This window comes from Hypanus sabinus, chromosome 5, assembly GCF_030144855.1.
Source record: "Hypanus sabinus isolate sHypSab1 chromosome 5, sHypSab1.hap1, whole genome shotgun sequence".
NCBI classification, from domain to species: Eukaryota; Metazoa; Chordata; class Chondrichthyes; order Myliobatiformes; family Dasyatidae; genus Hypanus; species Hypanus sabinus.
Window position 1 is genome coordinate 146,712,723 of NC_082710.1, and position 22,362 is coordinate 146,735,084.

The 22,362-nt window shown below is 48.4% G+C and overlaps 1 protein-coding gene across 1 annotated transcript in view; it reads left to right on the top strand.

The window, feature by feature from the left end:
- LOC132394775 (vitamin K-dependent protein S-like) overlaps window positions 1-22,362 on the top strand; it is a 69,524-nt gene that overhangs the window by 3,984 nt on the left and 43,178 nt on the right. Inside the window, exons 5-11 of the mRNA XM_059971184.1 lie at window positions 3,096-3,218; window positions 4,552-4,674; window positions 6,084-6,209; window positions 13,029-13,150; window positions 17,138-17,256; window positions 18,214-18,403; window positions 19,469-19,630. Of these exons, the coding sequence (XP_059827167.1) occupies window positions 3,096-3,218; window positions 4,552-4,674; window positions 6,084-6,209; window positions 13,029-13,150; window positions 17,138-17,256; window positions 18,214-18,403; window positions 19,469-19,630 (965 nt within the window). The remainder of the gene's footprint in view (window positions 1-3,095; window positions 3,219-4,551; window positions 4,675-6,083; window positions 6,210-13,028; window positions 13,151-17,137; window positions 17,257-18,213; window positions 18,404-19,468; window positions 19,631-22,362) is intronic.

Here is a 22,362-nt window from a genome sequence, read left to right on the forward strand (position 1 = left end):
GGGGGCCTTTTCTGGTTGGTTGCCAGTTATTAGTGGTGTGCCATGGAGATCAGTCTTGGGACTGCTTCTTTCCATGTTATATTTGGATGAAGGTATTGATGACTGTGTGCCACATTTGTGGATGATACAAGGGTAGGTGGAAGGACAGGTGATGCTGAGGAAGCAGTGTGTCAGCAGAAGGACTTAGAAGGAATGGGCAAAGAAGTGGCAGATGGAATATAGTGTAGGGAATTGCACGGTCACACACTTGGCAGAAGGAATAAAGGACTGGACTATTTTCTATGTGGAGAAAATTCAAATATCAGATGTGCAAAGGGACTTGGGAGTCCTCGTGTAGGATTCCCTAAAGCTTAACTTGCAGCCTTGCCTTGTCTTATGAAAGTCTGGGAACATCTAGGAATGTTTTAAAACTCTGGTAATGTTGCTGTAGGAGAGACTGTAAGATACAGGAATAGAATTAGGCCGTTTGGCCTATCGAGTTGCTCTGCCGTTTCATCATGGCTGATCCATTTCCCTCTCAGCCCCAAGCTCCTGCCTTCTCCCCTTAATCCTTCATGCCCTGACTAATCAATAATCAATCACCTCTGCCTTAAATACGCCCAATGACTTGGCCTGTACAGCCACCTGTAGCAACAAATTCCACAGATTTACTACCCTCTGGCTACAGAATGTTCTAAATGGATGTCCTCTATTCTGAGGCTGTGTCCTCTGGTCCTAGACTCGCCCTCCATCCTCTCCATATTCACTGTATTGAGTCCTTTCAACATTCAATAGATTTCAATGAGATTCCCCCTCATTCTTCTGAATTCCAGAGAATACAGGCCCAACGTTATCAAACAATTCTCATATAATAAGCTTTTTAATCCCAGAGACATTTCTGTGAACTTCCTTTGAACCCTTTCTAATGTCAGCACATCCTTTCTGAGACATGGGGCCCAAAACTGCTCACAATGCTCCACGTGAGGCCTCACTGGTGCCTCATAAAGACGCAGCGTTAAAACCTTGCTTTTACATTTCAGTCCTTTCGAAATGAATGCTAACATTACACTTGCCTTTCTCACAATCGATTCAATCTCCAAAGAAACCTTTAGGGAATCCTGCCCAAGGACTCCCAAGTCCCTTTGTCTTTCAGATTTTTTTAATTCTCTCTCCATTTAGAAAATAGTCTGCGCTTTTATTTCTTCTACCAAAGTGCATGACCATACACTTCCTGACACAGTATTCCATCTCCACTTCTTTGCCCATTCTCCTAATCTGTCTAAGTCCTTCTGTCGTCTCTCTGCTTCCTCAACACTACCTGCCCCTCCACCTATCCTTCCATCGTCCACAAATTCGGCCACAAAGCTATAAATTCCGTCAAACAAATATTTGACATATATAATGTAAAAAGATGTACTAACACAGACTCCTGTGGAACACCACTGGTCACTGGCAACCAACCAGAAAAGGCCCCCTTTATTTCCAGTTTTGTCTCTTGCCAATCAGCCACTATCCATGCTATCAAGTCAAGTCAAGTCACTTTTATTGTCATTTTGACCATAGCTGCTGGTACAGTACATAGTAAAAATGAGACAACGTTTTTCAGGACCATGGTGTTACATGACACAGTACAAAAATTAGACTGAACTATGTAAAAAAACAACACAGAAAAAAAACTACACTAGACTACAGACCTACCCAGGACTGCATAAAGTATACAAAACAGTGCAGGCATTACAATAAATAATAAACAAGACAATATCTTGCCTTTAATACCATAGGCTTGTAACTTGTTAGGCAACCTCATGTGTGGTACCTTGTCAAAGGCCTTCTAAAAATCCATACACACATCTACCCATTTTCCTTTGTCTATCCTGTTTCTTATATCTTCAAAGTATTCTAACAGATTTATTAAGCAAGATTTTCCCTTAAGGAAACCTTTCTGACTTCAGACTATTTTATCATGTTCCTCAAAGTGCCCCAAAACCACACCCTTAACAATCGACTCCAACATCTTCCCAGTCACTGAGATCAGACTAACTGGCCGATAGTTTCCTTTCTTCTGCCTCTCTCCCTTCTTGAAGAGTGGAGTGACATTTGCAATTTTCCAGTCCTCTGGAACCATGCCATAATCTATTGATTATTGAAAGATCGTTACTAATGTCTCCACTATCTCTTCAGCAGCAACTTCAGAACCCTGGGGTGTAGACCATCTGATTCTGACCCTGGTGATTTATCTACCTTCAGACCTTTCAGTTTCCAAAACACCTTCTGTCTCAGAAAGGCACCCAGGGCATGCCCTTTTCTCACTGTTACCATCAGGTAGGAGGTACAGAAGCCTGAAGGCACACACTCAGCGATTCAGGGACAGCTTCTTCCCCTCTGCCATCCGATTCCTAAATGGCCATCTCACCTTTTTAATTAATTATTTCTGTTTTTGTACTATTTTTAATTTAACTATTTAATATACACACAATTATTTACTTACTTTTCTATATTTATCATGGTACTGCTGCCGCTAAGTTAACAAATTTCACAGCATATGCCGGTGATATTAAACCTGACTCTGATTCTGAAAGGTTCGAGTGTGGTCCGGAGTTGGTTCCACCATTCCCCACCCCCCCCCCCCCCACTGAGTTTCTCCCTTACCTCAGGGTCAGAGGTTGTGGAGTTCAGGCCTAACTAGAGCACAAGGTCGAGGCTGATACACTCTGTACGGGGCTGACGGGATACAGTGCTTACTCAATGTGACCGCCCCCCGCCACAATGCAGATCCCCCTGGGTAGTCTTCATGGGTTCATTGTCCATTCAGAAATCTGACATCCTAAACTGTTGAGTGTGTGTTTTCAGGCTTCTGTACTTGGTCTCTGATGGTAGGCCATGTGGAGAGGCCGTTCAGAATGTGGGATTTTGGCAGCACGTCAGACAGAGTGGCGAGAGTCGAGTGCGGGGTGAGGGTTGGTGCATGGGGGGGGGGGGGTTTGAGGGGTGGACGCCCAGAGAGCAGGGGTGCAGTTAACTGGATTAATGCCCATTGATACAGATAGGGGCTTTCGGTAGCAAACCCCCGACCCCTCCCTCACCCCGCCTACCTTTAATCTCGCCTGTTTCCACAGACATCCCAGACCAGTGCTCGCCCTCGCAGTGTCACCGTGAGGGGTCTGTCCGCTGCGTGGACGGGAAGGCTGCCTTCAAGTGCATCTGCAAGAAAGGATGGGAGGGCGAATGGTGTGAGAGAGGTGAGTCCAGCCCAGGGGTTGTTCCCATCACCCGGCTGCTGACCCACACTGACCGGCTGCAGGAGCCCATCAGCCTGTCCGGAGGGGGCCGGCTGTTGGTCGGTGGGAGTTAGGGTAGTCTCACTGCACCATGGTAACTGTCCATCTTCCTAAAGCCATTCTGAGAGCTCTGGTACACTGTGTAGACGGTCAGCAGGTCAATAACTCAAGAGAGCCCGCAGACACTGGAGGAAATCAGCAGGTCAGGCAGCATCTACGGAGGGGAATGTACGGTCGATGTTTCGGGCCCAGACCCTTCATCACTCCTGAAGAAGCCCCTGGACACTCCCTTAAAGTTTAATTCTGCTGTCCCTTTCTTGTTACCACCCTCCCTCCCCTGTGTGATCCGTGCTCTCCCCTCTCCATCCTCTAGCCCCTTCGCTTCCTGCAGCTGGAGGCGGCCGTGTCAGATGTTACCCCTTCCGACCAGAGGAATGCTTCCCGGACCAGCGCCCCTTTGCCTCTTCCCCCGATACACCTTTTTCCAGCTGAGGTCCTTCAGCCCATCCAGCTGTGCTGGCTCCACAAGCAGGGTCTCTTCTCTTCTGTCCCACATTCTTCCACGTCTTTCCCCTATAGGTGATAATCCACCCCCTACTCACCTGTCACCTGCCCTTGCCCCACTGCTCTCCTCTTTCCGTCCAGGTGAAGGGTCTCAACCTGACATGTTGACCATTCATTTCCCTCCACAGATGCTGCCTGACCTGTTGAGTTCTTCCAGCTCACTTTTTGCTCCAGGTTGTAGCATCTGCGGTCCCTTGTGTTTCTGTTCATTGCCTTTGAAATGTTTCCAGCCAAACGGCCGTCTCTGTGCTGTAACTTGCGATCAATGGTTTAGTGCTGGCTGTGTGAGACATTTGGCTTTAACTCTGACCTCTTGCTTTCAGTACTGTCACTGTACTGGAAGTCCTCCAAAACCCACCACTGGAATCCTCATCTCCCCCACATGCTCACATCCTGAGACTGCCCTTCACTGGCTCTGCGTTAGCCCCCTCCCCAAAGAGACCACATCATCGCCTTCGGGTCCATGGGACACCGAAGACGGAGAGAGTGAGTGATTAACTATCTCGTCACCATCAGAGGCACCATGGAACATATCCTGACATTACCTCCCCCACCAGCACCGACGTTAACCCCTCCAACTCATGAGGTGCATTCGTGTGTGTTACTATTTCCATTGTGGCCAGAGTGAGACCCAAACCGTCCCACGTGTTTTAGTGGATTTATCAGCCTTAGGCAGTAGTTAGAGGCTGACCGTTTAATTTCATTGTGATTTGGTTGTTGTGTTTACCAGATATTGACGAGTGCCAGTTGGAGGAGAGAGTGTGTTCGCACTTCTGCTTCAACCTGCCTGGCAGCTACCGCTGTTTCTGCCGGGAAGGTTTCTACATGAGCCCAAACAAAAAGACCTGCATAGGTAAGTGGTTCTATTTATAAATCAGCGCTCTAAATGTGTGTGTGTGTGTGTGTGTGTGTGTGTGTGTGTGTGTGTGTGTGTGTGTGTGTGTGTGTGTGTGTGTGTGTGTGTGTGTGTGTGTGTGTGTGTGTGTTTGTGTGTATTTTTGAGTATGTCTCTGTGTACCTGTTCATGTCCAGTTAAATTTGTTTCACACTTTCTTGCCCACTGTGATGCTATAATTCCCTTCACTATCTCCTCCCTGTTCCTGTTTCTGTCTTTTCTTCCTCCCCCTCCCCTCCTCCCTGAAACTCTCTTCTCCCCTTTTCTCCCCATTCTCACCCCTCTTCCCCTTCCCCTCTTCCTCTTCCCCTTCCCCTTCCCCTCTTCCCCTTCCCCTCTTCCCCTTCCCCTCTTCCCCTTCCCCTCTTCCCCTTCCCATCTTCCCCTTCCCCTCTTCCCCTTCCCCTTCCCCCTCTTCCCCTTCCCCTTCCCCCTCTTCCCCTTCCCCTTCCCCCTCTTCCCCTTCCTCCCCTTCCCCTTCCTCCCCTTCCCTTTCCTCCCCTTCCCCTTCCTCCCCTTCCCCTTCCTCCCCTTCCCCTTCCTCCCCTTCCCCTTCCTCCCCTTCCCCCTCCTCCCCTTCCACTTCCCCCTCTTCCCCTTCCTCCCCTCTCCCCTCCCCCTCCTCCCCCTCCTCCCCTCTCCTTCCTCCCCTCTCCCCCTCCTCCTCCCCCTCCTCCCCTTCCTCTCTTTCTCCTCCTTTCCCCTCTTCTCCTCTTCATCTCCCCCCATCCCCATTCCTTCCTTTCCTCCCCACCCCCCCCAAAGAGTTCACCTGCTGACCCTCATGTGGAGGGGTTTGGGTCATTCTGTGACCATTGGTGAGGCTCTGATGTGAGTATTTGGTGGTTGATCTGGTGCCTAAATAACAAGACTTTAGCAGAGTGACTGCAGGGACTGGAACAGACCACTGCTCTGCAAGGAGGTGATTTAAGGGTGTCGCTGGGAGGGGGAGGTTTGATTGAGGGGCTGAGGAACTGTTTCCACAGCGGTGAGATGAGGAAGAACTGTTCCCAGAAGAGCATGGTTTTGCAGTGGGTAGTGCAGCCACCTCACAGCACCAATGTCTGGTTCGCTGTCTGTGTGGAGTTTGCACGTCCTCCCCGTGACCACCCTGCTACACCAATGTCTGAGGTTCGCTGTCTGTGTGGAGTTTGCACGTCCTCCCCGTGACCACCCTGCTACACCAATGTCTGAGGTTCGCTGTCTGTGTGGAGTTTGCACGTCCTCCCCGTGACCACCCTGCTACACCAATGTCTGAGGTTCGCTGTCTGTGTGGAGTTTGCACATCCTCCCTGTGACCACACTGACTACACCAAAAAGTACATTTTGATCTTAATTTCTGATGTTTCTTTCCCCAAATGCCTCAGATCATGATGAATGCTTCAAAAACCCGAAAATCTGTGGGAAAGCCTTCTGCAAGAATTTGCCGGGAAGCTACGAGTGTATGTGTGACGAGGGCTACAGGTTCAACAGCACCAAGATGGAGTGTGAGGGTGAGAGCTTCCACACCTCGTTGAGACAGCGTAAACTGTGCTGAAGCCTGAGGCAGAGGGAGCTGGGCTGATCTGTGCCCCGACTGGAAGCACATGGGGGTTTGTGTTCTGGTGAGGGGATCGCTCTGTGCAAAGTTTGGGTGTGTCTGTGATCACACAGAACTCTGCCCTTCGGAGCAAAGTGGCTCTGACATGGCGAGAGAGCATCGTATGCAGATACAGAAAGCAATCAGGAATGGTCTCAGAAAATTGTTTGCAAAGAGATTATTTTTAATCATATTTCAACATTTATATACAGTACAGGTAAACATATGGATAAGGTAATCGGTCGCTATCTTGTGCTTCAGTGATGTGGGATACTGTAGAATTCTTGTTCTCAGTATTATTTACTTATTTATGTTTTTATTTACATAGTTCATCTTCTTTTGCACATTTGTCAATGGTCAGTCTTTGTGCCCTGAAAAAGGATCTCGGTCCAAAATGTCAACTGTTTGTTCTTTTCCATTGATGCTATCTGACCTGCTGAGTCCCTCCAGCATTTCGTGTCTTTGTGCGTAGCTTTTCTTTGATTCCAATGTATTTCACTGTCCGACTGTGAATGCCTGCCAGAAGGCAGCATCTGGAGACATAAAGGTCCAGTCAGCGTCGGGAGCAGAGCACCGCGAAGACTTTACTCGCAGGTCAGCGAAGCTTGTGTAGAAGGAGAGCTTCGCGGGTGTTCGGACATTCCAGGTGTCCATTTAGCATCGTGAGCGGAGCACTGTGAATTAAGTACAGAAGGGGCAAGCAGGGTGGCCAGTGGTGAGAGTAGGAACATCAGGCTTTAACTTAAGAGGCTTCGATGAGAGGAGGCGGAGGCCAAAGAAACGGGTTGGAAGATTTGGACCTGGTTGCCCTTTGTACAGTGGGGGCAGGTAAGATGGCAGTGGAATGCTCCTCCTGTCGGATGTGGAAGTTCATGGAACCTGATGGTCTCCCTGATGACTACACCTGCGGGAAGTGCAGCCAGCTCCAGCTCATGAAAGACCGCATTAAGGAGCTGGAGCTGGATTTGGATGAACTTGGGACCATCCTGGAGGCAGAGCAGTTGATAGAAATGACTTTTGAGCAGGTGGTTACACTCAGAGTGCGGAATTTGGGGAGTAGATGGGTGAACACTGAGAAGTAAAGGGAGAAGGAAGTCAGTGTAGGGTCCCACTGTGGCCATACCCCTCAGCAACTGGTATACCCCTTTGGATGCTGCTGAGGGGAATGACCTATCTGGGCAAGGCAGCAGCAGCCAGACCTATAGCACTGTGGTCGGCTCTGAGCCTCAAAAGGGTCAAGTGGAGTTAAGAGGAGCAATAGTCACAGGGGACTCGATAGTTAAGGTCAGGTAGGAGATCCTGTGGCAGCAGAAGAGACACCAGGATAGCGGGTTGCCTCCCGGGAGCTCGGAGTCCAGGATGTCTCTGAGCGGTTGCAGAATGTTCTTGAAGGGGAGGGTGATTAGCTGGAGGTTGAGGTACATGTTGGTACCAGTGACATAGGCAGGAGAGGGGTAGAGGTCCTGGGCAGTAAGTTGAGGGAGTTAGGAAGGAGACTGAAGAGCAGGACATCCAAGGTGGTGATCTCCACATTACTCCCAGTGCCACGAACTAGAGAAGGTCAGAAGAGGAAGATAGCGCGGGTGAATGAGTGGCTGAGGAGATGGTGCAGGGGGCAGGGTTTCAAGTTCTTGGATCATTGGAACCTTTTCTGGGGAAGGGATGACCTGTACAAGTGGGATGGGTTTGCTCCTGGGAGGGAGGTTTGCTAATGCTGTTGGGGAGGATTTAAACTCGACTTGCAGGGAGGTTGGAGCCGAAGTGAAGAGGCAGAGGATGGGGAGGTTGGCGTACAAGTAGAGACCGTGTAGGGAGTTCATGAGGAAGGATAGGTAGATGACAGAGCAAAGAAGAACTCAGCCAGATGGTTCGAGATCTGTCTATTTTAACGCAAGCAGTATCATGAGCAAAGCAGATGAACTTGAAGCATGGATCAATACACGAAACTATGATGTTGTGGCCATTACAGAGACTTGGATGTCTCAGGGGCAGGAATGGCTGCTGTGTGCACCAGTCTTTAGATGTCTCAAAAAGGAAAGGGAGGGAGGTAAAAGAGGTGGGGGTGTGGCATTGCTAATCAGAGATAGTATCACAGCTGCAGAAAAGGAGGAAGTCATGGAGGGACTGTCTACTCAGTCATTCTGGGTGGAAGTCAGAAACAGGAAAGGGGGCAATAACTCTACTGGGTGTTTTTTACAGACCCCCCCCCCCCAATAGTAACAGAGACATCGAGGAGCAGATAGTGAGGCAGATTCTAGAATGGTGCAATAATAATAGGGTCGTTGTGATGGGAGATTTTAACTTTGCTAATATTGATTGGCATCTCCTTAGAGCAAGGGGTTTAGATGGGTTGGAGTTTGTTAGGTGCGTTCTGGAAGGTTTTCTGACACAATATGTAGATAAGCCAACTAGAGGAGAGGCTGTACGTGATCTGGAATTGGAAGTGAGCCTGGTCAGGTGTCAGATCTCTCAGTGGGAGAGCGTTTTGGAGGTAGTGACCACAACTCTATCTGTTTCACCATAGTGCTGAAGAGGGATAGGAGCAGAAAATTTGGGAAAACATTTAATTGGGGTAGGGGAAAATATGCTATTGGGCAGGAATTTGGGAACATAAATTGGGAGCAGATGTTCTCAGAGAATGCACGGCTGAAATGTGCAAATGTTCAGGGATGTACAAAGGGTGAAGAAAATCTAGTTTAGAAGAAAAGCTTACGAAAGGTTCAAGAAACTAGGTACTGTTAGAGCTCTAGGAAATTACAAGGGTGCAGGAAGGAACTCAAGAAGGAAATTAGGAGAGCTAGAAAGGGACATGAGAAGGCCTTGGCGAGCAGGATTAAGGAAAACCCCAAGGCATTCTACGAGTATGTGAAGAGGAAAATGATGAGCTAGGACAATCAGGAGTGAGTGGAAACGTGAGGAGGTAGTGGAGGTACTTAATGAATACTTTGCTTCAGTATTCACCATTGAAAAGGACCTTGGCAATTGTGGGGATGGCATAAAACTTGAGCGTATAGACATTAAGAAAGAGGATGTGCTGGAACTTTTGAAAAGCATTAAGTTAGATAAGTTGCCAGGACCAGACGAGATATACCCCAGGCTACTGTGGGAAGCAAGGGAGGAGATTGAGCCTCTGGCGATGATCTTTGCTTCATCAATAGGGATGGGAGAAATACCAGAGGATTGGAATGTTGCAAATATTGTTCCCTGTACAAGAAAGGGAGTAGAGATAACCCAGGAAATTATAGACCAGTGAGTCTTACTTCAGTGGTGGGCAAGTTGTTGGAGAAGGTCCTGAGAGGCAGAATTTATGAGCATTTGGAGAGGCATAATCTGATTAAGGATAGTCAGCATGGCTTTGTCAAGGGCAGGTCATGCCTTACAAACCTGATTGAATTCTTTGAGGATATAACAAAACACATTGATGAAGGTGTATATGGATTTCTGTGAGGCATTTGATAAGGTTCCCTATGCAAGGGTCATTCAGAAAGTAATGAGGCATGGGATCCAAGGAGACCTTGCGTTGTGGATCCAGAATTGGCTTGTCCACAGAAGGCAAGGAATGGTCGTAGATGGTTCATATTCTGCATGGAGGTCGGTGACCAGTGGTGTGCCTCAGGGATCTGTTCAAGGACCCCTGCTCTTGGTGATTTTTATAAGTGACCTGGATGAGGAGGTAGGTGGATGGGTTAGTAAGTTTTCTGATGATGCAAAAGTTGGGGGTGTTGTGGATAGTGTGGAGGCTTGTCAGAGATTACAGCGGGACATCGATAGGATGCAGAACTGGGCTGAGAAGTGACAGATGGAGTAAATGTGAAGTTGCTCATTTCAATAGGTCAAATTTGAAGACAGAATATAATAATAGTAAGACTCTTGGCAGTGTGGAGGATCAGCGAAATCTTGGGGTTGAAGGACGTTCAAAGCTGCTGCGCAGGTTGACAGAGTTGATAAGAAGGTGTGTTGACCTTCAGCAGCCATGGGGTTGAGTTCAAGAACCATAAGGTAATAATACAGCTATGCAAGACCTTAGTTAGATCCCACTTGGAGTACTGGTTTCAGTTCTGGTCACCTCATTATATAAAGGATGTGAATACTAGAGGGAGAGTGCAGAGGAGATTTACAAGGATGTTACCTGGATTGGAGAGCGTGCCTTAGGAGACCAGGTTGAGTGAACTTTGTGTTTTCTCCTTGGAGCAATGGAGGATTGGAGGTGATCTGATGGAGGTGTATAAGATGAGAAATATTGATCGTGTGGATAGCCAGAGGCTTTTTTTCGGGGCTGAAATGGCTAACATGAGGGGGCATAGTTTTAAGGTGCTTGGAAGTAGGTACAAGGGAGATGTCAGAGGTAAGTTTTTCAGACAGAGAGTGGTGGGTGTGTGGAATGTACTGCCAGTGGTGGTGGAGGCGAATACAACAGGGTTTTTTAAGAGACTCTTAGATAGGTACACGGAGCTTAGAAAAATAGAGGGCTATGCAGTAGGGAAATTCTGGGCTGTTTCTAGAGCAGATTACATGTTCGGAACAAAATTGTGGGCCGAAGGGCCTGTAACGTGCTGTAGATTTCCATATTTCTATGAACATATTTTGATAATAAAAATTTGAACTTGGTATATATGGTTCTGGTGAGCTGACACCTGGAGTACTATTCACACTACCAGTCTTTGTATTGACATGAGGATTAAATTCAAGATCAAGTTTATTGTTATCCTCTTAGATGACGATGAGATTTAGCTTAATTGTCACTGACATAGGCCGTGAACTTTGTGTGGTGGCAGCGCAGTACAAGTTCTAAGATCAAATAGTGCGGGAGAGGAACAGTGACGTAGTGTAATGCACACAAAATGCTCAGCAGGCCAGGCAGCATCTGGAGTAAACAGTAAACAGTAAAAAGTCGGAGTAAAGAGTAAACAGTCGGAGGTTGCGGATGATGCAAAGATAGGTGGAGGGGTAGGTAGTGCCGAGGAATCATTGCGGGTGCAGCAGGACTTGGATGAATGGGAAGAGAGGAAGTAGCAGGTGGAATAGAGTGTTGGGAAATGTATGATGATGCATTTTGGTAAAAGGAACAAGAGGACGGACTATTATCTAAATGGGGAGAGCAGTCCAGCATCAGAGATGCAGAGGGATTTAGGAGTCCTCGTGCAAGACTCCCAGAAGGTTAATTTACAGGTTGAGTCTGTGGTAAAGAAGGCAAATGCAGTAGCACCGTAGAGATCTACAGCACATTACAGGCCTTTCAGCCCACGATGTTGTAACCTGCTCTAGAAACTGCCCAGAATTTCCCTACCGCGGAGCTCTCTATTTTGCTAAGCTCCACGTACCTATCTAAGAGTCTCTTAAAAGACCCTATCATATCCGCTTCCACCACTGTCACCAGCAGTGCGTTCCTTGGACCCACCACTCTGTGTGTGAAAAACTTACCTCTGACATTCCCTCTGCACCTACTTCCAAGCACCTTGAAACTGTGCCCTCTCGGGTTAGCCATTTCAGCCCTGGGGAAAAGCATCTGGCTATCCACACAATCAATGCCCCTCATCACCTTATGCACCTCCATCAGGTCACCCCTCTTCCTCTGCCACTCCAAGGAGAAAAGGCCAATAAAATAAATGTTGGCATTTATTCCAAGGGGAATAGAATATAACAGCAAGGAGATAATGCTATTCTCATTGGAGAGTCCAGAGGAGGTTCATGAGGATTATTCTGGGAATGAAGGGGTTAACATATGTAGAGCATTTGGCAGCTTTGGGCCTGTAGTCACTGGAATTTAGAGGAATGTGTGGGGATCTCCGTGAAACCTACCGAATGTTGAAAGGACTAGATAGGGTGGATGTGGAGAGGATGTTTCCTATGGTCGGGTGGTTGGGGGGGGGGAGGGGAGGCAGTACCCAGAACTAGAGAGCACAGTCTCAAATTTGAGGCGTGACCTTTTAGAACATTGGGACAGAGGATTTTTTTTAGTCAGAGCGGTGAATCTGTGGAATGCTCTGCTGAAGACTGTGGTGGAGGCCAAGTCCGTGGGTATACTTAAGGCGGAAGTTGGTAGCTTCTTGATCGGTCAGGGCTTCAATGGATATGGCGAGAAGGCAGGTGTTTGGGGTTGAGTGGGATCCAGGATCAGCCATGATGGGATGGGGGAGCAGATTTGATGGGCTGAATGGCCTAATTCTGCTCCTCTGTCTTATGGTCTAACTCAGGTAGTTCCTCACTCTTGGACCCAGGCCCTGTCACTTCAATTCACTCTTGGGCCCGTACCCGACCTTTCCGATTAGGCCCTGTGCTTAAGTAGGTTAAACCTTGGGTCTTTCCTCACTCTCAGTCCCGCTGCCTCAATTCTGCCTCGCTTCGTTTCTGCCTACATTGAGTCACCACCAAGTCCACTCCAGCAATAGCAAATATTGCTGCCCCACCGCCTCAATTTGGCCCGTACATGCCAGACTGCAGCTGTCCTGCATCTTCAAGACCTCAGTTCACATCAAAAAAATGCCGGGTCATTCAGGCAGTTCAAAAGCTCAACTCTGAAAGAGGAGTTACAGGCTTTTGATTGCAGTGATTGTATCCAAGAAAAAGTGTGATTAATACAGTAATTTATAGTTTTGTTTTCTTTGCTACTGTACTTCACCAGTGCCATCTTAAACCGGAGGCTTGCTGCGGGCTCCGTGAACGTCTCTGCCTAGCAGCACGTTATTTCCACACAAAGACTTTCCTGAGGCAAAGTTTGATCCTCTCCCCACAGATATCGATGAATGTGCTGAGGGCAACTGTACCGACAAGTGTCTGAACTACCCGGGAGGTTTCAGCTGCTTCTGCGATGGGAAGAAAGGGGAGAAGTTGTCTATGGACGGGCAGAGCTGTGAGGTAAAGGAGGACCTGGTGCCGCTCGTGCTCACTCAGCACGATTCCGAAAAAGCATGATTGCGATTTTCTTTGTAGCACGTCCCCGTTAAAGGAAGCGGTTTGGGATCAATGTGGACTGACGTTCCTGGGAGAACTTCCACTGGCTCTTGGTGTGGAGCACACTGGTGCAAATTAGAGTTCCTATCAATCTTGATGCAGGCTTTTGTCCCCAAAACAACCTTAACAGTTCCATCCCCCTCCAGTGGATGCAGCACATGTGTCGGTATAGTTCCTGTCCATCTTACCAGCCCAGAATAGAAACACTGGAGGCTCGCTCCATCAGCTGGTCAATTGTGAAGGATTTCAAAGACTGCCAGGAGTTGATTATTCACTTGGCTCTATTTTGGTTTCCCATTTCCCCCAACTGCAGGTCACCTTTTAATACAATCCTTGTTACACATACTTGTTTGTCAGTCTTTGTTTACATACAACTTCTTGTAAATGCTATTGTATTCTTTAATATTTCTTTAATTACCTTGTAAATGCCTTCAAGAAAATGAATCTCAAGGTAGTAACTTACAGCATATGTATTTCGATAATAAATTGATTTTGAATCTTTTCTTCCATCCACAACCAATTCCTGCTTCTTTTGCAATTATCAAACTTCATTGTTATAAGAGACTGATGTCTAGTCTCTGAGCTTGCCAGGCGTCAGGTGGCCATTTTAGACCATAAAACTATAAGACACCCTTTTACCCTTGCAATTTCTTAACTCAACCCGCGAGGATTCATCCTGTTCCGATCCTATGTCACATCTTTCTAACGATTTGATGCATTCTTTACCAGCAGAGCCACACCAACCCCTCTGCCTACCTTCCTGTTCTCCCAATACAATGTGTAACCTTGGGCAATCAGCTCCCAACTACAACTATCCTTCAGCCATGATTCAGTGATGGCCACAACATCATACCTGACGATCTGCAATTGTCCAACAAGATCATCTACTTAATTTCTGATACTCCATGCATTGCGATATAACACTTTGAGCCCTTTTAGATCCTGCATCCCTAATGCATTGATACTCAACCTGTTGGCCGCAATTCTGCCTACCCTTCCTGACAGTCTGACTGCATGCTACCTTTACTTTTCTACTGTCTGTCCTGTCCCGAGTCCCTTCACTCTGGTTCCCACCCACTGCCAGATTAGTTTAAACCCTCCCCAACAGCTCTAACAAACCTGCCCACGAGAATATTGGTTCCCCTCGGGTTCAGGTGCAACCTGTCACTCTTGAACAGGTCATACCTCCCCCAGAAGCAATCCCAATGATCCAAGCCCTGCCCCCTGTACCAGCTTCTCAACCACACATTCATCTGCCAAATCAACACACACAAAATACTGGAGGAACTCAACAAGCCAGGCAGCATCTGTGGAAAGGGGCACAGTCAGTGATTCGGGCCGTAGATGCTGCCTGGCCTGCTGAGTTCCTCCAGCTTTTTGTGTGTGTTGCTCAGATTTCCAGCATCTGCAGACTTTCTCTTGATTGAATCTGCCAAATAATCTTGTTTCTACCCTCAATGGCGCATGGCACAGGCAGCAATCTAGAAATTACTATCCGGGAGGTCCTGCTTCTCAGCTTTCTAACTAGCTCTCTAAATTCTCTTTTCAGAACCTCTTTGCTTTTCCTTCCTATATCATCAGTCCAAATATGTACCAACACATCAGGCTGCTCTCCCTCCCACTCCTAAATGTTATATGCACCTGGCTGTCCCGTTCACATCCACAGAATCTCCTGTCTGGTCCCCTGACTATCACTATTGCTCCCCTTTTCTCCCTCTTTCCCTTCTGCACCATGGACCTATGCTCCTGGTCTTCATGACATTCCCCAGGGAGGTTATCACCCACAATAGTATCTAAAGCGGTGTACGTGTTATTGAGAGGAATGGCCACGGGGTTTTCTGTGCTAACCGCCTATTCATATTTCTACTTCTCCTGACAGTCACCCAGCTACTCGCCTCCTGCAACTTCGGGGTGACTACCTCTCTGTAACTGATCGATTTTTCTCCTCACTCTCCCGTACAAAGCAAAGGTCATCTAGCTGCTCCTGCGGATCCTTAATTTTGGCCAATCTCCACCCTGAATGCATTTAATCACTCCATCTCCACATCTCCCTGGGATAGACAATTCACCAGGTCCCAGGAGTAACTCCTCCTCATCCCCATGATGATGTGCGGCTCCAACAGGAGGCACATTCTCTCAGTACCTCTGGAGTTCCCTCACCACCGGAGTAAGGTCATCTCACCACCTTCCAGCTCCCAGTGAGGTTCAGCCAACATGCTCAAGCTGTACACAAAAATACAGCTGCAGATGCTGTGGATCAAAGAATACGTACACAACGCTGGAAGAACTCAGCAGGTCAGGCAGCATCCGTGAGAAAAGAGTAGCCAACGTTTCGGCCCGAGACCCTTCACCAGGAATGTTGAAGCTGTTCAAGCTGTCTTAGCAGAACAACCCCCACATAGAACATAGAAATCTACAGCACATTACAGGCCCTTCGGCCCACAATGTTGGGCTGACATTGTAGCCTACTCTAGAAACTGCTAGAGTTCCATGTACCTATCTAAGAGTCTCTTAAAAGACCCTTTTGTATCCACCTTCACCACTGTCGCTGGCAGTGCATTCCACACACCCACCACTCTCTGTGTGAAAAACTTACCCCTGACATCTCCCTTGTATCTGCTTCTAAACACCTTAAAACCATGCCTCCTCGTAATAGCCATTTCAGTCCTGGGAAAAAGCCTCTGGCTATCCACACGATCAATGCCTCTCATCATCTGATATACCTCTATCAGGTCACCTCTCATCCTCTGTCGCACCAAGGAGAAAAGGCCAAGTTCGCTCAACCTATTCTCATAAGGCATGCTCCCCAATCCAGGCAACATCCTTGTAAATCTCCTCTGCACTCTCTCTATAGTATCCACATCCTTCCTGAAGTGAGGTGACCAGAACTGAGCACAGTACTTCCAGTGGAGTCTAACTAAGGTCTTACACAGCTGTAACATTACCTCACTGCTCAGGAATCAACCTAGTGAACCTTCTCTGAACTGCCCCCAGAGCATGTTTAGCAATCTTTAAATAAGGTGCAATAAAGACCAGCATTCCCTTTGCCTTCCTGATGGCTGCATGCTCTTTGTTCATATGCTGTTTAAGACCATAAGATATAGGAGCAGAAATAGGCCATTTGGCCCATCAAGTCTGCCCCACCATTCAATCATGGGCTGGTCCAATTCTTCCAGTCATCCCCACTCCCTTGCTTTTACCCCATACTCTTTGATGCCGTGGATAATCAAGAACCTATCTATCTCTGCCTTAAATACACCCAATGACTTGACCTCCAAAGCCGCCCATGGCAACAAATTGCACAGATTCACCACCCTCTGACTAAAGTAATTTCTTCACATCTCTGTTCTAAAAGGACGTCCTTCAATCCTGAAGTTGTACCTTCTTGTCCTAGAATCCCCTACCATGGGAAATAACTTTTCCATATCTAATCTGTTCAGGCCTTTTAACATTCTGAATGTTTCTCTAAGATCCCCCCTCTTTCTCCTGAACTCCAGGAAATGCAGCCCAAGAGCTGCCAGATGTTCCTCATACAGTAATCCTTTCTAACATAAGGAGCCCAAAGCTGCACACAATACCCCGTGTGGTCTCACGTGAGCCTTATAGAGTCTCCCTGAAGGACTGACTCACTGACTAACTCTCTGCATTTAAACAATGTTCCGCTTTTCTGAATGTGAGGTCCACAAGGGAAGACAACCTTACATTTACCCACATTCTCCCCCCCCTTGTCCCATGCAGAATCTGAGTCCTCCACCTGCCTCTCATACCCGCGGCAGTCTGGGATCATTGGGATTTGTAAGGTCTGTGTTGGGGCCTCACCTCTGACGTGTAAAACAATGTCCCCTGGGGAACTTACTGCAGCCACTAACAGTCAGGATTGTCTCCTGCCAGGTGATCCCCACCTGTGTGGCCCTGCAGACGGTGAGGAAACCAAAAATCCTCAACATGGGAGAGCTTTTTGCTGGGATCCCGGTGGTCTACCTGCGGTTCAAGGTTCCCACAGACATCAGGTGAGGCAGTGCTGTGCTGTTGTCCAGGTGAGGAGAAGCTGAGCGTGGCTGGGGAAGGCACAGGACGGGGGCCGCCATGTTTTCCTGCACACTGGGAATCGAAGGAAACGTTGGTTGTGCAGGCTGTAAATTGCTTTCATTTTACAAGGGAACTTGCTGCCTCTTGAAGATGTCCTCAGTGCTGAGGAGGGTTGTGGCTGTGAGAGAGCTGACTGAGTCTTCAGCCCTCGGCAGCCTCTTGTGATCTTGGGAATGGAACCTCCTTACGAGGCTCTGATGGAACCAGTCAGAATGTATATCCACAGAGATTTGTGAAATTCTTTGGTAACATGTCGGATCTCCTCAGACTCCTAACGAAATGGAACCACGGGTGCATCAATACGTCGGGCCCAGGATAGGTCCTCAGAGATGTTGGTGACCAGGAAGTTGGAGCAAGTCACCCTTTCCACCACTGACCCCCTCAATGAGGACCGGAGTGTGTCCTCCTGAAGTCCACAAGCGTTCCCCTAGTCTTGCTGAATAAACAGAGAATAATACCGCACAGCACAGGCCCTTCGGCCCATGATGTTGTGCTAACCCTTTACCCTACTCCAAGACCAATGCAAGGTGTTGGGTGTGAGGTTGTTACTGCAGGGGGTGGCACAGTAGCATAGTGGTTAGCATAATGCTTTACATCGCAAGCGACCTGGGTTCAATTCCCACCACTGTCTGTAAGGAGTTTGTACACTCCCCCCGTGGGATTCCTCTGGGTGTACTGACTTCCTTCCACATCCCAAGGATATACAGGTTAGTAGGTTAATTGATCACGTTGATGTAATTGGGTGGCTGGAAGGACCTGTTACCGTGCTGTGTCCTGAAATTGAATCAACTAGCACTCACCTCTCTTACTCCTCTATGACTCCTCGTCACTTTCTAATTTTCTGCCTCTGCCTCTTGCCCATCTGCCTTGCTTCACAGGTTTACAGCAGAATTTGACCTCAAGACGTTCGACTCCGAGGGGCTAATATTCTACGCCGAGACGCAGAACACTGCCTGGTTTATGCTCACAGTCCGAAATGGGAAGCTGGAGGTCCAGTTCAAAAATGATCAAATCCACCGGGTGAAGATTAGTGGGGGGCCCAAGATCAACGACGGCATCTGGCACACGGTGAGCTCTTTCCCTTTACTGTGTAGTCTTTGAGTACAGGAGGAGGCCACAAGGCCCATCAAGTGTGTGCTAGCTCCCCAAAAGATCGTAAGCAAGCCCCACTCTCGGGACTGTGCTGATATTGATAATCTCCTGAGTTCCCTTTTCAAAACCAAGAAGTTCAATCTAGTTCCCTTGCAGACTGCTCCTTCTCTCGCAAGTGACTGCATAGGATTTCATTTTCACTATTTTACTGGTTTTCTCCAGTAACCTGTGTCCTGTATTTATCCACCAAGAATTATCAGCTGTTCCCACACTCCTCTGAACTGGCTGAACTTAAAAAGGCTGTTCCCTCTCCCTCACTGAGTCCACACTCTGACAGGAACCTCACCGGCTCCACGCAGCATGGTGACACCTGGGACCGGAGGTTGCCTTTAAAAAGAGCAAGTTGTCTATTGTCTCGTTGTCTCTGGGCTCTGGAATTCACTGGGCCGAGCCCACCGACCGAACCCTGAATCAGACGCGGGTTTATTATCACCAGTGTGAAATTTTGCGGGCAGCAGTAGAGTGCAAAAACATAAACTTCTAGAAATTACAAAAGTTAAATGGTGTGAAAGAAAGGAATACTGAGGGTTTGGTGTTAATAATAATGAATAATTAGTGCAGAAAGAAAAGAACTAACGAGGTAGTGTTCATGGACCATCAGAAATCTGATGGCTGGTGGGTGGGGAGGTGGTGGAAGAAGCTAAAATGCTGTGTGTGGTGTCTCAGGCTCCTGCACCTCCTCCCTGATGGTGGTAATGAAAAGAGGGCAAATCTCGGATGGGGGGGGGGGGTGAGGGTCTTTAGTGATTTATGCCACCTTGCCAATGCAGGAAATCTGAAGTGAAAGCCAAAAATGCTAGAGACACTCAGCAGGTCGGGTAGCGTCCGTGGGGAGAGGCAGAGGTTAATGTCACGGGTCTGGGTCCCTTTCCTAGAGTAGGTCTCTCTCCCCAGATATTGCCTACCCTGCACCTTCTGTCTCCGCCCCCGGGTTAGCAGATGCTGTGGGACTGACGGCCTTGCAACAATTTCTATCCCCAGATCTCGGTGGAGGAAGATGAGGCCAGCGTGGTGGTGAAGGTCGCCCGCGAGGCAGTGATCAAGATCAACAGCCCCGGCCGCATCTTCGCAGGAAACGCCACGACAGAGATGAAGATATCGGTCGCTGGTTTGCCCAGACAAGTCCACCCCATCACTCCATATGTAATGTCCTTCTCCAGATCTGTTCACAGTTTCTAAACAGCGGTAGGAATGGGGTGGGCAAGGAGGCTCTGAGGGGCCCATTACTTTGTCGATGCCTCTCACTGTACAGGCCAGGGTTGCAGCTCCCGTTTGCAGCGGGCAAGCCCAGAGGAGCGTTAGATCTCAGCCTGCTGCCTTCTGGTAACTCCGGTGGAACCACTGCCTTACAACAAGGTTCAATCCTGGCCTCCAGCGCTGTCTGTGCGGAGTTTGCATGTTCTCCCTGTGAACCCATGGACTCCCTCTGTCCCAGGCTTCTCTGGTTTCCTCATATTGGGTCAGTGGCTTTAATGCCCCCAGCCCCCTGTGTGGGAGTGTTGCGAAGTCTGGGAGGAGTTAGAAACATAGAAAACCTACACCACAATGCAGGCCCTTGGGCCCACAAAGCTGTGCCGCACGTGTCCTTACCTCAGAAATTACCTCAGGTTACCCATCTATTTTTCTAAGCTCCCTGTTCCTATCCAGGAGTCTCTTAAAAGACCCTATTGTATCTGCCTCCACCACCATTGCTGGCAGCCCATTCCACGCACTCACTACTCTCTGAGTAAAAAAAACTTACCCCTGAAATCTCCTCTGTACCTGCTCCCCAGCACATTAAACCTGTGACCTCTCTTGCTAACCATTTCAGCCCTGGTGAACAAGCCTCTGACTATCCACATGATCAATACCCCTCCATCATCTTGTATACCTCTATCAGGTCACCTCTCATCCTCAGTCGCTCAAGGAGAAAAGGCCAAGTTCACTCAAACTATTCTCATAAGGCATGCTCCCCAATCCTGGCAACATCCTTGAAAATCTATAGAGTCATAAAGCACTACAGAACAGAATCATGCCCTTCAGCCCATCTAGTCTGATATTCTGCTTCGTACCATTGACCCACACCTTGACCTTAGCCCTCCATACCATCCATGTACCTATCCAAATCTCTGCAATGTTGAAATCAAACCCACATCCAACACTTCCACTGTCAGTTCAATCCACACTCTCACTACCCTCGAGTGACCCTCAGGATCGCCTTAAATATTTCACCTTTCACCCTTAACCTATGACCTCTTGTTCTAGTCTCCCTGACTTCAGTGGAAAAAGCCTGCTTGTGTTTACCCTCTCTATACCCCTCATAATTTTATACTTCTCTATCAAGTCTCCCCTCATTCTCGTAAACTCCAGGGAATAAACTCCTAGGCTATTCAACATTTCCCGATAATTCGGATCTTCAAGTCCTGGTAACAAGTTTGTAAATTTTCTCTGCACTCTTTCAGTCTTATTGATATCTTTCCTGTTGGTAGCTGACCAGAACGGTACACAATACTCCAAATTAGGCCTCACAAATATCTTACACAACTTCAGCAGAACATCTCAACTCCTGTACTCAGTACTTTTACGAAGTAGATTTACGAAGGCCAATATACCAAAAGCTCTCTTTATGACTCTATCTACCGGATGGGGATATGGGAGATTTAAAACTGAGGATGCTGCAACTGGATGTTGGTCAGTATGAATTAAATGGGCCAAAGGTACTGGATCTCTGTGTGTTGGTGCCCTGTGTGATCCTTGCCCGTCACTGGATTTAACCCCCCTGGTGCTGGGGAATGGAGATGGCATCAGTGAGACCTTGCTCCACACAGCAGTGCTCCCAGTGTTTCACTGGGTTTACCTCCCTCTGCTCTCCACTGGGTAAGAAATGAATCCTGGTATTTTCTTCAAAGTTGAGGGGCAGGGTGGAATGCGTAGTACGAGATCAGTGCAATTTCCATATTATGTGATGTGAGACCTGCACTTTTTTTTAATAACTAGGATGAATTTCCCAGTGAGTTGGGTACTTCTAAAGGAATTACAAGAAATGGTAAGGAGAAGGAATGGGAAAGCGTTCCATTGAAAGTGAACGGGGAGAGAGTGGGGATAGGGACCCTGGAGAGTGAGAGGAGGAGAGTGTGCTGATAGGGACCCTGGAGAGTGAGAGGGGGAAGAGAGTGAGGATAGGGACCCTGGAGAGCGAGGAGGAGAGTGGGCTGAGAGGGACCCTGGAGAGCGAGAGGGGGAGAGAGTGAGGATAGGGACCCTGGTGAGTGAGAGTGGGGATAGGGACCCTGGTGAGTGAGAGTGAGGATAGGGACCCTGGAGAGTGAGGAGGAGAGTGTGCTGATAGGGACCCTGGAGAGTGAGAGGAGGAGAGAGTGAGGATAGGGACCCTGGTGAGTGAGAGTGGTGATAGGGACCCTGGTGAGTGAGAGTGGGGATAGGGACCCTGGAGAGTGAGAGGAGGAGAGTGTGCTGATAGGGACCCTGGAGAGTGAGAGGGGGAGAGAGTGATAGGGACCCTGGGGAGTGAGAGGGGGAGAGAGTGAGGATAGGGACCCTGGAGAGCGAGGAGGAGAGTGGGCTGAGAGGGACCCTGGGGAGTGAGAGGGGGAGAGAGTGGGGATAGGGACCCTGGGGAGTGAGAGTGGGGATAGGGACCCTGGAGAGTGAGGAGGAGAGTGTGCTGATAGGGACCCTGGAGAGTGAGAGGAGGAGAGTGTGCTGATGGGGACCCTGGAGAGTGAGAGTGGTGATGGGGACCCTGGTGAGTGAGAGTGGGGATAGGGACCCTGGTGAGTGAGAGTGAGGATAGGGACTCTGGAGAGTGAGGAGGAGAGTGTGCTGATAGGGACCCTGGAGAGTGAGAGGAGGAGAGAGTGAAGATAGGGACCCTG